Raw genomic sequence first — 15,115 nt, forward strand, 5'->3', positions numbered from 1 at the left:
ACAGAGGTCGGGGCTGTGGCCAGGAGGGGCTGCGGGAACCCCTGGGCAAGTAAGCAAATGGGAGTGAAAATGGGTTAGGCTCTGCTCACCACCCAAGGGCCAGGGGCCCTGCAGGACAGAAGACCTGAGAGCTGGGTTGGGTGGTGACCCCCACAGGGTCCAGGGTAAAGAGGTGTGAGCCTGACGCCGCGGTCCGGTCCCGAGGAGAGCCACTGACCCTTTCTCTCTGCCTCCCACCTGACCCCAGACCACGAGGGCACCAACCCCTGCAGCGTCAACAACGGCGACTGCTCCCAGCTCTGCCTGCCCACGTCGGAGTCCACCCGCTCCTGCATGTGCACAGCTGGCTACAGCCTCCGGAGTGGCCAGCAGGCCTGCGAGGGTCAGTGCCCCTGCCCCTGCTCCCCGCCTTGACCCTGGTCCCCAACCCACCCCGACCCTTCCTACTCTACAGCCCACCTTCCTCTTCTCACCTTGGGGACAGGACCGAGTTCATCGTGTATTGAGTGTTCTCTGGGTTAGATGCTTAGTCAGCGCCCCCTGTGCTGCCTGCCGTGGAGGAAGCCAGGGGGCAGAAGCCCCTGTCCCTGTGCTCTGCAGCCTTAACCAGGAGGGGCGGCCAGTGTGAAGTGGCTCTGACTTCAGTAGGATTTTGGAGAAACAGACATCGGAGGGGGCGCCAGGGCCACTTCACGCCAGATGTGTGCTGGCCGCTGGGTTTTATAGGGCACGAAGGATTTGAGTGTGTGGTTTGAAGAAGGGACGATACGCAAGACAAGGGGTCCAGAGCAATAGGAGGGGGTGTGCAGGGCCCTGGGGTGCCAACCCGCATGGCGCAGGGTGTGGGGAGCTGTGGGTGAGGCTGTGGGGTAGGCGGGGCTCCACGGGTTCTCAGCCAGGAGCACCTGGAAGGTGGTGTTTGGGGCAGATTAACCTGGCGGCAGAGAGCCGGCTGAGTGGGGGAGGGAGAAACCAAGGCAGTCAGACCAGTCAGGGGGCTGTTGGCCTGGGCTAGGGCTTAGCAGCTGGATTGAAGAGAAGGGATGAAGCTCAGAGACGTTTCACAAGAACTTGCCGCCTGATTTACAAGCCTGCCCCAGGACAGCATTTCTCGAAGTGCACTCCTGGGAACCTCCCGCTTTGATGAGATAGATGTTATAGAAAGAAACACTGGGTTGGACAAAGTTTAAGTGTTTTTCTGCTGCACAATTTCTCAGAGCCTTGAATAGGCTCATCTGCACAGAAGTTTTCACGGGGCGACTCTAGTGTTTGCGGTCTCCCCAAACTCGCTCGACCATGAGTCCTTTTTTGCAGGGAGCCTGAGCAACCAGGACCCATTTAGGGGATTCATTTGAGGACAGGCTGTGTGAGGGGATAAAGGCAAGGGAGGATTCTAGGGTGCATGGAGAGTGGCTCCTGGTAAGAAATGGGAAACTGGGAAGGAGACTGGCTCAGGAGCGAGGTGTCAGAGACAGGGGTGTGACACAGACCAGATGGATGAGAACAAAGAGGAAATTAAGGTGGAAACCTAGAGTTGGGTATTGTCCTCCCCAGATTCTCCCTAACACCTTTGGGGGTGCAGGGCTGTGTGGATTGAAGTGGGACTGGAGGGCAGAGCGCAGAGAGAAAACCAGGTCTCTGCTGTCCTCTAGTGGGAACTATAGGTCTCACAGGTGGTTCCCCAGAGCTGCATGCTCCCTTGCTCTCTCCCAGCCAGGTGACCTCCCTGCCCAAGCCCCCAGGCTAGAGTATGTGTTGAGGGGGGAGGTGTGATGGCTGGGAGAAGGTATCAAAAGGGTTCGAGGGTGACAGAAGCCAAGCTTAAGGGGTGTCAGCAAAGCCTATGCCCAAAGTGTCCTTGTGTTGCAGGTGTGGGCTCCTTTCTCCTGTACTCTGTGCATGAGGGAATCCGGGGAATCCCCCTGGATCCCAACGACAAGTCAGACGCCCTGGTCCCAGTGTCGGGGACCTCCCTGGCTGTCGGCATCGACTTCCATGCTGGTGAGACATTTGGTGGCAGGAGGGGGTGGGACATGACCTTCCCTTTGGGGTGGTGTGCTCTGGGGCTCCAGGGAGAGGCTGCCTGACCGCAGCTGGAAGGGGCGACGCTTACCACAGCTGCCCCTGCCCCGCTATGTCCGCTTCCAAGTCCCGGGTCCCCCCAGCTCTCAGTCGCCTCTATCCTTACCCCTCGTGATTTTGACCTCCCACCTTCCCCCTACCTTGCTGAGAGTCCCCATGTTGGCTCCTCCACCTCCAGAAAATGACACCATTTACTGGGTGGACATGGGCCTAAGTACCATCAGCCGGGCTAAGCGAGACCAGACGTGGCGTGAGGACGTGGTGACCAATGGCATTGGCCGCGTGGAGGGCATCGCAGTGGACTGGATCGCAGGTGAGTTGCGGAAGGGCTGAGGGGCTGCAGGTGAGGCAGAGGACTGGGGAAGTGGGATCTCAGAAGGAAGGTTCTGAGGAGAAGGGGTAGGCAGGAACAGATGGGGAGAAGCAGGGGTATCAGGGGGCTGGAGGGAACCAGGTACCTCCATCCCCAGCCGACCCCTGAGCTCCCCCTTACTCCCTCCTCAGGCAACATCTACTGGACAGACCAGGGCTTTGACGTCATCGAGGTCGCCAGGCTCAATGGTTCTTTCCGCTACGTGGTCATCTCCCAGGGTCTGGACAAGCCCCGGGCAATCACTGTCCACCCGGAGAAGGGGTGAGGAGCTGGACAGGCTGACCACTCCTGGCTCTGGCCTGGCCTGGTCCCTCTGGCCACAGGCCCCCTCTCCTCCATGTTCTGGGGACTGACCCCCCTCTTCCGCCTCCACCCCAGGTACTTGTTCTGGACCGAGTGGGGCCAGTATCCGCGTATTGAGCGGTCTCGCCTGGACGGCGCTGAGCGAGTGGTGCTGGTTAACGTCAGCATCAGCTGGCCCAACGGCATTTCAGTGGACTATCAGGTTTGGATGCAGGCTTGGCCCTGGGGCCGATGGGATGGACCCCGTACTCTGAGGGGCAGTTCCCCTTACCCTGTGCCCTGCTCCCCACTGAGTCTCATATGATGTGCCCATTGGTGGGTAGATGCGGACCCAAGGAGTCGTGGGGTCCTCTGGCCCAGCGCCCCACCCAGAGTAGGATTCCACCACCCCAGAAATGGCGGAGGGGGTCACTCAGAAGCGGGCACTGGAAGAATGCCGAGAGGTCGGCATGTCGGCATTTCAGGGAGCGGGAAGATGTGGAGGAAGGAGGGGAAAGACGAGAGAGGCAGGAGTGAGTGGGACGTGGGGTCTGGCAGTGAAGCGGGTGCCTCCGGCCCGCAGGATGGGAAGCTATACTGGTGCGACGCCCGGACCGACAAGATCGAGCGGATCGACCTGGAGACGGGCGAGGACCGCGAGGTAGTTCTGTCCAGCAACAACATGGACATGTTCTCGGTGTCCGTGTTTGAGGAGTTCATCTACTGGAGTGACAGGTGGGCCACTGTCCTGGCCTTCCCCTGGGCCGTCCGTCCCCTCCCCCCGGCCCCGGATGACATCCTGCTCGTGGTCCTTGCCTTCCCCCAGGACTCACGCCAACGGCTCCATCAAGCGCGGGAGCAAGGACAACGCCACAGACTCCGTGCCCCTGCGAACGGGCATCGGCGTCCAGCTCAAAGACATCAAAGTCTTCAACCGGGACCGACAGAAAGGTGAGGCTGGGGCTCCGGGCTGGGCAGGAGAGGCCGGAGGGCCCCACCTGGGAGCCCAGAGTGAGAAGGGCTGGGAGAGAACTTAGACCCACAGGGCACCCTCTAGGGTCCCACGAGGCTGAGGAGTTGAGCACAGGGGCCTGGAGGGTTGTCTGAACTGGGGATACCGAGGCAGAGCCGGGCGCCAACCAGCGTTTCCACCTCGGCTGAGATGACAGAGGCACCAAGGTGGCCCTGCCCTCTGTAACCTCCGCCTTCCCGGTTTCCCCCCACCCCCAGGCACCAATGTGTGTGCGGTGGCCAACGGCGGGTGCCAGCAGTTGTGCCTGTACCGGGGGGGCGGGCAGCGGGCCTGCGCCTGCGCCCACGGGATGCTGGCTGAAGACGGGGCGTCGTGCCGCGAGTACGCGGGCTACCTGCTCTACTCGGAGCGCACCATCCTCAAGAGCATCCACCTGTCGGATGAGCGCAACCTCAACGCGCCGGTGCAGCCCTTCGAGGACCCTGAGCACATGAAGAACGTCATCGCTCTGGCCTTCGACTACCGAGCGGGCACCTCCCCGGGCACCCCCAACCGCATCTTCTTCAGCGACATCCACTTTGGGAACATCCAGCAGATCAATGACGATGGCTCGGGCAGGACCACCATTGTGGAGAGTGAGCCCAGACTTCCATTCTTCCCAGCAAGTGGAGGCGGGGGAGTGCAGGGAGGGTCAGCACAGACTCAGGGTAGAGAAGCCACAGACACCAGCCAGCCCACCCCTGCCCCGGATCGGAATCCCGCCTGCCTCGGTGTCCCTGACATACGGCCACTGAATCACACAGCACCCATTGCAGTTGCTTGAAAGTCTCTCCTCAACTGGAGGCAGAGTTGGCCCCCTCTGGTCCTGGTTCTGCCCCCAGGCTACACAGAATAAGCGGAAACTCTCCCCTGTGTGTCCGCTGCTCACAGAACAGGCTGCAGAGATGGGGCGGGTGTAACCCCAGACACAGGATTTTAGTCACCTGGGCGAGTTTTCTGTGCTCTCTCAGCCTCAGATTGCTCGCCAGTGCACAGAGACAGGATGACCTGAGACGACAGGTGGGAGAGCTTAGCTCGGCGCAGGGCACATTGTGTGAGCTCCATAAAGGGTGGGGGGGGTTAGAGCTGTCATCCTAGGACAGCCTTTCAGCTCTTTGAAAACTGCTATTTTATTCCACTAGTTTTCTCTTCTCCGGGCTGGATGCTCCTAGGTCCTTTGACTCATTCATTTGTTCATGCATTTATCACTCCTGTCCGTAAAGACCTGCCAGGCGCGGAACTAGGTGCCGGGTATACAGTGGTGATAAAAACAGACCTGTCTTTCAACCTCCTTGGCCCTTGTCTGCCTCACAGAATCCAGTCCCCACATCTGTCTAAAAATGTAGTGTCCAAAGCTGAACTCGATACTCTGTAATCGTAGCTCGATCGGGAGAGACTGGCAGAAGTGTCCCCTCTCTCCGGGCCATTGTTCGGGCTACAATACTTCTATTAACGCAGCTTTCTGGCAACCACATCGCCAGACAGCTTGAAGTCACTGAAACCCCTGAGGCTTTTTCTCTTAACCTAAGTTCTGCTACGTCTCTTTCATCACGCACTTAGTTCTTAACCTGAGCCTAAGATGTCTACCAGACAATTCAGTTCAGGGTCTTTTTAAGTAGGAAGCTCCCCAGTACAGCCCACGTGGGATCTGATTTACTGAAATCCAGTTTGCGCCCAACTTGGTAGAACTTTAGCTCCAGGAAGTGTGACCACAGCATAAAGCCAAATCTATCCAGCCATGGGAGGACACAGAAAGAAGGGTTAGGGGGATGGACCATGGATCATTTGGGTGGGAAATAGGGGGGTGCAGAAGGGGCTGGGGGCACCGAGGGCCACACCCACACACACTCCCCAGCTCCCACACTTCCCATCCAGCCCCACATATGCCAAGGGAGGGGGTGCCCCAGGCCATCCCCTTAGCGTGGGGATACCCAGGCTGCCCCTTCGCTCTGCTCTCTGGCCCTGTCCTGACCCATCGCTGCTCCTGTCTCCTCGCAGACGTGGGCTCCGTGGAAGGCCTGGCCTATCACCGTGGCTGGGATACTCTCTACTGGACAAGCTACACGACATCCACCATCACCCGCCACACGGTGGACCAGACCCGCCCGGGAGCCTTCGAGCGTGAGACGGTCATCACCATGTCTGGAGACGACCACCCAAGGGCCTTTGTGCTGGATGAGTGCCAGAAGTGAGCTGCGGGCCCAGGGCATGGGGACAGCGGGCCACAGGGTGGCAGGAACTGCCCCTAGGCAGACCAGGAAAGGGGATGCAGGAGCAGGAGAGGCTGGCTCTAACCTGAGCTCAGCCACTTCCTTGCTGTGTGACCTTAGACCAGCTGCGTGACCTCTCTGAGCTTTGGTTTCCTCATCTGTAATATGAGGACAATAGCATTTCAGGTGCCTCATCAAGGGGAGGATGAGAGAGCTGTGGAGGACCCTCTGACTTGGTGATTAATTGATTCATTCATCAGAGAGCCATGTTCAAGGCACATAGTAGGTCCTCTGTCTTTCTGGGTCTCCAAGCTTCAAGCAAAGGTTGTTCACTGAACACCTGTTGTGTGGAAGCCTTGAGCTGGGCCCATTCAAGCCACCTAGCTGGGGAGAGAAATCACTGGTGGGAAACTGCTGACGGCACAGGGCTGGATATGATGACCGAGAGGCAGCACGGGGGCGGTGGGTTGGCACAGGGCCTGGAATTGCAAAGGCCAGGGAAGGGCAGCCCGGATAAGAGCTTTGAGCAAGCGCCAGAGGAGGGAGGGCTCCAGGCAGGGAAGGACTTCAAGGGGCCTCAGCCACGCCCAGCCCAGTTGAGGTGCTGGGGCTGGGGGTGCGGGGGGGTGCCGGGGGGTTGGTGGGGGACAGGCTTGAGGAAGCCCAGGAGGCTGGGCTAAGGTTGCCAAGGGAGAATTTGGGAGGAAACCCCCCGGCATGGTACACACCCCCAGCCTCCACCCACTCTGCTCTCCTGCAGGGGCAGCCCCCGGCCCCATCACGTGGGCCTCTGGTGAGCCCCCAGCCTCACCTTAGGACTGCTGGCCCACATTCTAGCAAAACTTTGTTCCCCTGGATTTAGCAGCGCTTGGAATGTTTTCCCAAAGCTTTACTAGGAAACTAAGGAACAAACAAAACCCAAAAGCAGCTACTTAGAAACAGTGAGTGCACCAAACCTAGATTCCTTACCCTGATGTAACTCACGCCTGGCCCAAAGCCGGCCTGCCTGACACCGCCAGCCAGCTCGAGGGTCCTTCCTGCCTCGGTCCTGTCCCGCACGTACGCGGCTCACGACGGAGATCCCGTCTTCCCCGCTGTGACCCTCGGCGGCTTCACCTGCCTGGGGCTGGCCCCCCGGGCCCGTCCCTCGTGAGCCTGGAGCTTCCATGGGGGGGCCGTGCTCTGGGCCCCCGGCCTGCCTCTCACGTTTGATTCAGAGCCCACTAATTTCCTTTGCTCTGAGCTCAGGGGACTCAGTCCTTCACTCAGCAAATGGGTTTTGAGAGCCAGCGACGTGCTGAGGATCCGATGGGGAGCAGGGTTGTGTCAGCCCTTTGCCGGCATATTTGATTCTTGCCCTCACGAGGCTGCAGGGAGCTCCACGAGTGGGTGACGAGGACCTGACCCGGGCTGGAAGTCAGGGAACGTATTCTCAAGGGGCAATGCATGAGCCAGGTCTGCGAGGCGACAGGGTGAACTGAAGCTGGGCAGGGCACAGGAGAAAGAGCCGAACCGTCTGGGACAGGCCCTCCCTTGGCCAGAAGGAGCGAGCGCTTTGGAGGAATGGGAGGGAGCCCGTGCGGAGGGGGCAGCGGCCCCCCCCAGCCCGGTTAGAAAGTCGCCGCAACCCTGGGTGCTGACTGCCTGCCCCTCAGGAAAGCCTCCGCACCATTCCCCACGGCCCTTTCCCGGGGAGTGGTTTTACCAAACTTGGGATCCACAGTGACAGCACGGATTGTTCTGCCACGTGTAGCAGTTTATAACGATAGGAGGAAAGCCACTTCCCAGCACAGAGTGTGCTGTACCTGAGGGTGTGGGTGGCCCTGATGGGGAGGAGGATGGCTCTAGCAGCTGCCTCGGGACACCCGTTTTCTCTTGTGGAGGCCAGAGGGAGATGCCTCTGTCTGCGCCCATCCTGATTCCAGGAGCCACCAGAACCCCGCCCCTTCCCCTGATGAGGCCTTTAAAACCAGGGCTTTATCCTCATGGGCTCAGGAGCAGCCAGCACCTCCTTAATGGGAGGGAAGCATCCTTTTCCTACCTGAGCACAGTGGCAGGATGGAGAGACGGGGGAGGGGGAGTGTTCAAAAGAGTGAGACCTGGAGAGGTTTGAGGAGACAAGTCCAGCAGCTCTGCGAGACAGCTCTATAGCCAGAACAGCAGAAGGATGAGGGACACAGGGGCCTGGGGGTTGGGAGGCAGAGGGTAGGTCCTGTGAGGGAACTGAAAAGCGGATCTGGCTTTGGTGTAGCTCAATGCTTTCCAAAGTCCAGGGTGCATGAGGGTGGCCTGGGGAGCGCTGGCAAGTCTGGTTCCCTGGCCTCACCCTACCCTAACTGCACGTGAATCTCCAGGACAAAGACCCAGGAATCGCCATCCAATGCAGGTGGTCTGAGGACCACACTGACACCAGTGTAGTGCTTGACCAGCCTGGGGGTCTTCCACACCCGCCTCTGGGGCCTCGCCACCACCCCCACCCGAGAAGCACGGCATAGCTGGGCGTTCCCACCACCTCCTTCACTGAAAGGAAGCCGAGGCTCAGAGGGGCCAAGAGGGATGCTTAGGTCAGAGCTAGTAAGGGGCAAAGCTGAGGCTCAGATCCCTGATATGCAAAGGCCTTAAATTACGGAGAAGGCGACTCTTGGGAACTTGATGGTAGAATCCATGCGTCCCCAGGACCTAGGACACACTAGACACTCAACGGCTTCCTGAATGCCAGGAGAAGAGAGAAATGAAGGAAAAAATAATAGAAAATCCTCAGATAGAACACACAGCTGTCGTTTAATCCTCAGACCCCTCTATGGGGCAGGTAGTAGTATTCCCATTTCATAGAGTGGGAAACTGAGGCACACAGGGGTTAAGTAACTTGCTAAGGTTCCTAGATGGTCAGTGCTGGAGCCGGGATGGAACCCCAGAGGCTGACTCACTTGGCTATGCTGTCTCAGTAAACGCAAGTGGCCATTTCACAGACACTGAGAAGCACTGGTGCACGTGCACACACACACACACACACACACACACACACACACACACACACACATATGCAAGCTGTCTGTGTGGCAGCCCTTCCCAGGCACTGGGGCTGTGTTGGCCTTGGTGGCTCTGAGGTTGCCTGTGGTGCAACCTCAGGTGTCTAGCTGACACTCTGGCCGACCCCCGGGTCTGGCTGTCTGCACGCCCGGGCCTGGTCCCTCCATGGCGGACTCCCTGGCTTTGAGTCCTGATCTCCGTGGCCCTCTCTCCTCCCAGCCTGATGTTCTGGACCAATTGGAACGAGCAGCACCCCAGCATCATGCGGGCAGCCCTGTCAGGAGCCAACGTCCTGACTCTCATCGAGAAGGACATCCGCACCCCCAATGGCCTGGCCATCGACCACCGGGCCGAGAAGCTCTACTTCTCCGACGCCACCCTAGACAAGATCGAGCGGTGCGAGTATGACGGCTCCCATCGCTATGTGAGTCTCCGGGGCAGGCGGGACGGGCGGCACGAGGGGGCTGACGCTGGGGTACTGCCGGTCAGCCAGGGAGGAGATTGCCCAGGCACGGAGCAGGAGAAAGGGAGGCCACCTGACATGGTGGGAAGAGCCAGGGGGCAGTGGGGAGTCCCAGTCAGACCCTGACCTTGCCACTTCGCCATCCTCAGCCTTCCAGGCTTGGTTTCCTCAGCAGTTAAATGAGGAAAGTGATCACAGGTCTCTGCAAATCCTGCCCCTTCTGCGACTGTGTCTGAGGAGCCGGGCCCCTGGTCCCTGGAGCCAGCTGCAGGGAGTGGAGGTGGGGGCGAGAGTGATCCCTTCGACGGGCTGATGCTGTCTCCCCAGGTGATCCTGAAGTCAGAGCCCGTCCACCCCTTCGGGTTGGCTGTGTATGGGGAGCACATCTTCTGGACCGACTGGGTGCGGCGGGCCGTGCAGCGGGCCAACAAGTACGTGGGCAGTGACATGAAGCTGCTGCGCGTGGACATCCCCCAGCAGCCCATGGGCATCATCGCCGTGGCCAATGATACCAACAGCTGTGAGTGGGGCCGCTGCCACCAGCCTTGCTCTCCTGCCCCCTGTGCCAGCATGTACACACACACACACACACACACACACGCACACGCACACGCACACACACACAACTGGTCTGATTCACATCTTTGGACACCCCCAGCACACGCTCTAGCCATTCCTCCCACTCAGAACCACACCTACCTGCCAGAACCTGATCTCACACCCATCCCAGGCGCTGCCTACTCCACCCTCTGTGTGCACGAGCACAGACACGGTCCCACACTGGCTTGACGACCAAGGGTCCCACACACAGATCTGCAGCTGTCCCGGCCTCTCACACACTCCTCACACATGCCCCGGGGTGCCCACCACTACACACACGACCTTAGGCTTGACTCTCCCCAGAGTACGGCTCAGAGCCCCAGTCACCCCACCTAAGAGCACACACATCCTCAATGACCTCAGGCTCACCCAAACGCTCCCACCCGGCCTTCCCACGGCAGCCCCCGCCCCAGCCGTGAGCCGCCGTGTCACAGGTGGTGCCAGGAAGCTCAGCGAAGCTGTTGGGGGTGGGGGGCGTTCTGCATGTGCACAGCAGAGGACGCGCTTAGCCCACTGTCCTCCATCCCTGCCTCAGGCGAACTCTCCCCTTGTCGCATCAACAACGGGGGCTGCCAGGACCTGTGTCTGCTCACTCACCAAGGCCATGTCAACTGCTCCTGCCGAGGGGGCCGCATCCTCCAGGATGACCTCAGCTGCCAGGGTGAGAGGGGGAGGAGGGAGGAGGGCACTGACGGGGGGCCCTGGGCGTAGATGGGGACCGTCTCCTCCCAGACTCTCCAGCAGCCCAGCCCCACAAAGCCTTTCATCATGGTGCGACGGGATGGCCTCAGTTCCTGGGGGGAGAGGCGTACGGGCACTCAGAGCCCCAGGGCCCCGCTCAGGAAGCTCCCCCACCTTCCCCCCCAGCGGTGAATTCCTCGTGCCGAGCTCAAGACGAGTTCGAGTGTGCCAATGGCGAGTGCATCAACTTCAGCCTGACGTGCGACGGCGTCTCCCACTGCAAGGACAAGTCTGACGAGAAGCCGTCCTACTGCAGTAAGGAGCCTCCTCCAGCCCCAGAGCCCCCGCCCGCGCCCCCAGGCCCCACCTCCTGAGTCACCAGCCTCAGGCCTCAGCAGGGCGGGGCGTGGGAGTGAGAGGAGCAGAAGCCGCCCCTCGCAACCCCGACCGGAGAAGGAGTCGAGCCCCGTGCCGGCCCGTTGCAAAGCCTCAAGTTTGTCAAGGGAGCAAACGCAGGACGTCTCATCAGAGGCAGCCCCTGCCCTGTAGCTGCTGCTGACTGTGGCCTGCTCCCCGCTCTGCAGATACACGCCGCTGCAAGAAGACTTTCCGCCAGTGCAACAATGGGCGCTGTGTGTCCAACATGCTGTGGTGCAACGGAGCAGACGACTGTGGGGACGGTTCTGATGAGATTCCCTGCAACAGTGAGTGCGACCCGTGCCGGGCCTCGGACCGCCCCCAAGCCTGCCCCCCCCACTTGCTGATCTTTGGTCCCCAGGCCCCAAGGAGTCTGGTTCAGGGCACTATATGATGGGGCTGGACAGGCACTTTGGGCCGGGAGCCCTGGCCTGGGCCTGCCTGGCCCCCCCAGGGAGGACCCCGCCTGATGGCACGGGGTGGGTGCTCTTCTAGAGACGGCCTGCGGCGTGGGCGAATTCCGCTGCCGGGACGGCACCTGCATTGGGAACTCCAGTCGCTGCAACCAGTTTGTGGACTGTGAGGATGCCTCGGACGAGATGAACTGCAGTGAGTGATGCCCCTTTCCTGGGTGCCTCCTCGGGTGCCCTGCCCTCCTGTCCGGGCTCCTCTGCCTTCCCTCTGGCCCACGTGGCAGCCTCAGTCCCCTCCCAGTCTGCCCCAGGCCTGGGCTCCCTGAGACTCAGGGAGGGGGCAGGGAGTGGAAAGTGTGGGCAGAGCACCACCCCCCACCCCCCACCGAACAACACGGTTCAACTTTCTAAAACGCTTGAAGGCTCCGTACGGGCCAGCAGCTCTAAGGGAGGGTGTTTGGAGGGAACCTGGTGTCACCCCTCATCCTCGCCTTCGCCAGGCGCCACCGACTGCAGCAGCTACTTCCGCCTGGGGGTGAAGGGCGTGCGCTTCCAGCCCTGTGAGCGGACCTCCCTCTGCTACGCGCCCAGCTGGGTGTGCGATGGCGCGAACGACTGCGGGGACTACAGTGACGAGCGCGACTGCCCAGGTCCGACCAGGGGGCAGGTGTGCGGTGGGCAGCGGACCCCCGAGGCGGCTGCGCCTTCATGCCTCCCTCGCCCCCAGGTGTGAAGCGCCCCAGGTGCCCCCTGAACTACTTCGCCTGCCCTAGTGGGCGCTGCATCCCCATGAGCTGGACGTGTGACAAGGAGGACGACTGTGAACATGGCGAGGACGAGACCCACTGCAGTGAGTGACCGCAAGCACCCGCTCACCTGAGCTAGGCACCCAGAGGACCTGTGGGGTTGGGGCTTCGCCTTAGCCACTGAGACCCTGTCCAGGCCCCACCTCTTGGTTCCTTCGCAGGAAATGCCCTCCTTTGAGAAGGGCACCCAGGGCTTCACCCCGTGCCCCCAACCCAGACCCTCAGGCTCTGAGATGGGGGCCGTCTCTCCAGCCCCTGCTGAGCCCCCCACAGAGGGTGCCATGGGGGTGTCTCTCCCATCCATCCTCTGGCATCTACCTGCCGAGCTGAGTGACCCGCCCTCTCTCCCCCATCTAACTGTGGCTTCCGACTGCCCCAGACAAGTTCTGCTCAGAGGCCCAGTTTGAGTGCCAGAACCATCGCTGCATCTCCAAGCAGTGGCTGTGTGATGGCAGCGATGACTGCGGGGACGGCTCGGACGAGGCCGCTCACTGTGGTGAGAGGGGCCTGGGGTCTGGCTGGGGAGGTGGCCCCGGGAAGGGCAGGGCCCCCCACGCACCCCACCAGGGACAGCACAGAAGTGGGCACGTCACCCCAGCTGCCCGGCCCTGCTCCTTCCACTCTTGCGTCTCTCAGTGGCTCCCTGTTCCCTCCACAGAAGGCAAGACGTGCGGCCCCAGCTCCTTCTCCTGCCCGGGCACCCACGTGTGCGTCCCCGAGCGCTGGCTCTGTGACGGTGACAAGGACTGTGCTGACGGCGCTGACGAGAGCGTCACAGCCGGCTGCTGTGAGTGGTGGGGCCGTGGTCTCACTTTGCAGGAGGGGAGACCGAGGTCCAGGGGAGGAAGTGTTTCCGCGGGGGCCACTCAGGCGGTCAGTGGCAGAGCCCTGTCTACAGCCCAGGCGTCCAGACGCCCCGTCCAGCGCTCTGCCCATTCTACCACGCAGACCACAGGAAGGTTGTGGGGAGACAGTCAGCAGCTGGGCGGGCGGGGGCTGAGGGGCCGTGTCCGCCTGTGTCCGCAGTGTACAACAGCACCTGTGAGGACCGCGAGTTCATGTGTCAGAACCGCCAGTGCATCCCCAAGCACTTCGTGTGCGACCACGACCGGGACTGCGCCGACGGCTCGGACGAGTCCCCCGAGTGTGGTGAGCCCGGGGCCGCGGTGGGAGGGGCCCCGCCCTCCACGCACGGGCCGCCAGCCTCACCTGCCCCCTCCCACCGCAGAGTACCCGACCTGCGGCCCCAGCGAGTTCCGCTGCGCCAACGGGCGCTGCCTGAGCTCCCGCCAGTGGGAGTGCGATGGTGAAAACGACTGCCACGACCAGAGCGACGAGGCGCCCAAGAACCCGCACTGCACCAGCCCAGGTGGGCCCCGCGCCCGGCTCCCTCCCCACGCTTGGCCCGGCCCCGTCCCCCAGACGGCCCAGGGCCCGGCTGACCCGCCACCTCCGTCCCCCCAGAGCACAAGTGCAACGCCTCCTCGCAGTTCCTGTGCAGCAGCGGGCGCTGCGTGGCCGAGGCGCTGCTTTGCGACGGGCAGGACGACTGCGGTGATGGCTCGGACGAGCGCGGCTGCCACGTCAACGAGTGCCTCAGCCGCAAGCTCAGCGGCTGCAGCCAGGACTGCGAGGACCTCAAGATCGGCTTCAAGGTGCGCTGTGCCCCGGGTGGGAGCCTGGCTGGGACTCCTTCCTCCATCCCTCATTCATTTATTCATCGGTTCATCCGTCCAACGAGGGCTAACTCAGCTCCTATTCTGCCAGGCCGTGTTCTAGGCACTGGGGACCCAGCATTGAGCACAACAGACATCTCTGCTTAGTTGGTTCTGCATCTGTTCGGGAGGTAGAGCCAGCAGGCTTTGCTGGCAGATGAGGTCAGGGGCACGAGAGAAGGAGGGGCACGCAGATGTCAAACAGGCGCCAGATGCGCAGGCCTGCAGTCCAAGGGGGAGGCCAGACAGGAGAGAGAGGCTGGGAGCTGTCACCATAGAGACGGCATTTAAGTCATGAGTCTGGATGAGATCCCGAAGCGGGCCAATGTAGACGAACACGAGGGTGGTCCGAGGCCGGAGCCCTGCGGTCAGCCACACTGAGGGCAGTGAGGTGAGGGGGGAGCGGCAGCGGAGCCTGAGCAGGGGCAGCCTTGGGGGCCGGAGAGCAGCCAGGCGAAGAAGGTGCTGGAGGAAGAGGTGATGGGCTGTCGGATGAGGCTCGCGGGTCACGTGAGAGGAGGCCTGAGCCTCGGCCTCGGGACGCAGAGTCGTGGCAGTCACTGGGGACTCACGCCAGTGGGTGGGGTGGGGGTGAGAGCCAGACGGCTGGCGTGGGCCAGCTCAGTGCCGGTGTGCTGCCTGCTTCCCTTGGTGAGGCACAGCCAGCCACCCAGGGTGGAGGGTGCTTCTGACCCTCGGTCTCGAGGTGAGAGGCCTGCAGCTCCTGGGGCGGCCCAGACCCCTGCCCGTGCCCACCCCAGGCTCCCTGTGCCCACAGTGCCGCTGCCGCCCCGGCTTCCGCCTGAAGGACGACGGCCGGACGTGCGCTGACGTGGACGAGTGCAGCACCACCTTCCCCTGCAGCCAGCGCTGCATCAACACCCACGGCAGCTACAAGTGTCTGTGCGTGGAGGGCTACGCCCCCCGCGGCGGCGACCCCCACAGCTGCAAAGCTGTGACTGGTGAGACGGGGGCTTGGAGGGTGTGCCGTTGGCCCTGGCAGGCAGCCCGGGGCTGGGGTGGGCGGGCTG

The 15,115-nt window shown here is 61.8% G+C and overlaps 1 protein-coding gene across 2 annotated transcripts in view; it reads left to right on the top strand.

Annotated features, from left to right (window-relative positions):
- The window catches only part of LRP1 (LDL receptor related protein 1), a 78,783-nt gene that overhangs the window by 48,330 nt on the left and 15,338 nt on the right, over nt 1-15,115 (top strand). For both annotated transcript variants that reach the window (XM_060025038.1, XM_060025039.1), the window contains 23 exons: nt 248-382; nt 1,870-2,001; nt 2,261-2,395; nt 2,587-2,716; nt 2,834-2,960; nt 3,321-3,472; nt 3,564-3,688; nt 3,968-4,345; nt 5,748-5,937; nt 9,209-9,413; nt 9,780-9,972; nt 10,588-10,713; nt 10,920-11,048; nt 11,318-11,437; nt 11,646-11,759; nt 12,064-12,213; nt 12,291-12,413; nt 12,749-12,865; nt 13,028-13,156; nt 13,396-13,518; nt 13,598-13,738; nt 13,834-14,024; nt 14,863-15,046. In XM_060025038.1, coding sequence (XP_059881021.1) covers nt 248-382; nt 1,870-2,001; nt 2,261-2,395; nt 2,587-2,716; nt 2,834-2,960; nt 3,321-3,472; nt 3,564-3,688; nt 3,968-4,345; nt 5,748-5,937; nt 9,209-9,413; nt 9,780-9,972; nt 10,588-10,713; nt 10,920-11,048; nt 11,318-11,437; nt 11,646-11,759; nt 12,064-12,213; nt 12,291-12,413; nt 12,749-12,865; nt 13,028-13,156; nt 13,396-13,518; nt 13,598-13,738; nt 13,834-14,024; nt 14,863-15,046 — 3,549 coding nt within the window. The remainder of the gene's footprint in view (nt 1-247; nt 383-1,869; nt 2,002-2,260; nt 2,396-2,586; nt 2,717-2,833; nt 2,961-3,320; nt 3,473-3,563; nt 3,689-3,967; nt 4,346-5,747; nt 5,938-9,208; nt 9,414-9,779; nt 9,973-10,587; nt 10,714-10,919; nt 11,049-11,317; nt 11,438-11,645; nt 11,760-12,063; nt 12,214-12,290; nt 12,414-12,748; nt 12,866-13,027; nt 13,157-13,395; nt 13,519-13,597; nt 13,739-13,833; nt 14,025-14,862; nt 15,047-15,115) is intronic.

The sequence above is a fragment of the Delphinus delphis genome, chromosome 11 (assembly GCF_949987515.2).
Source record: "Delphinus delphis chromosome 11, mDelDel1.2, whole genome shotgun sequence".
Classification (NCBI taxonomy): Eukaryota; Metazoa; Chordata; class Mammalia; order Artiodactyla; family Delphinidae; genus Delphinus; species Delphinus delphis.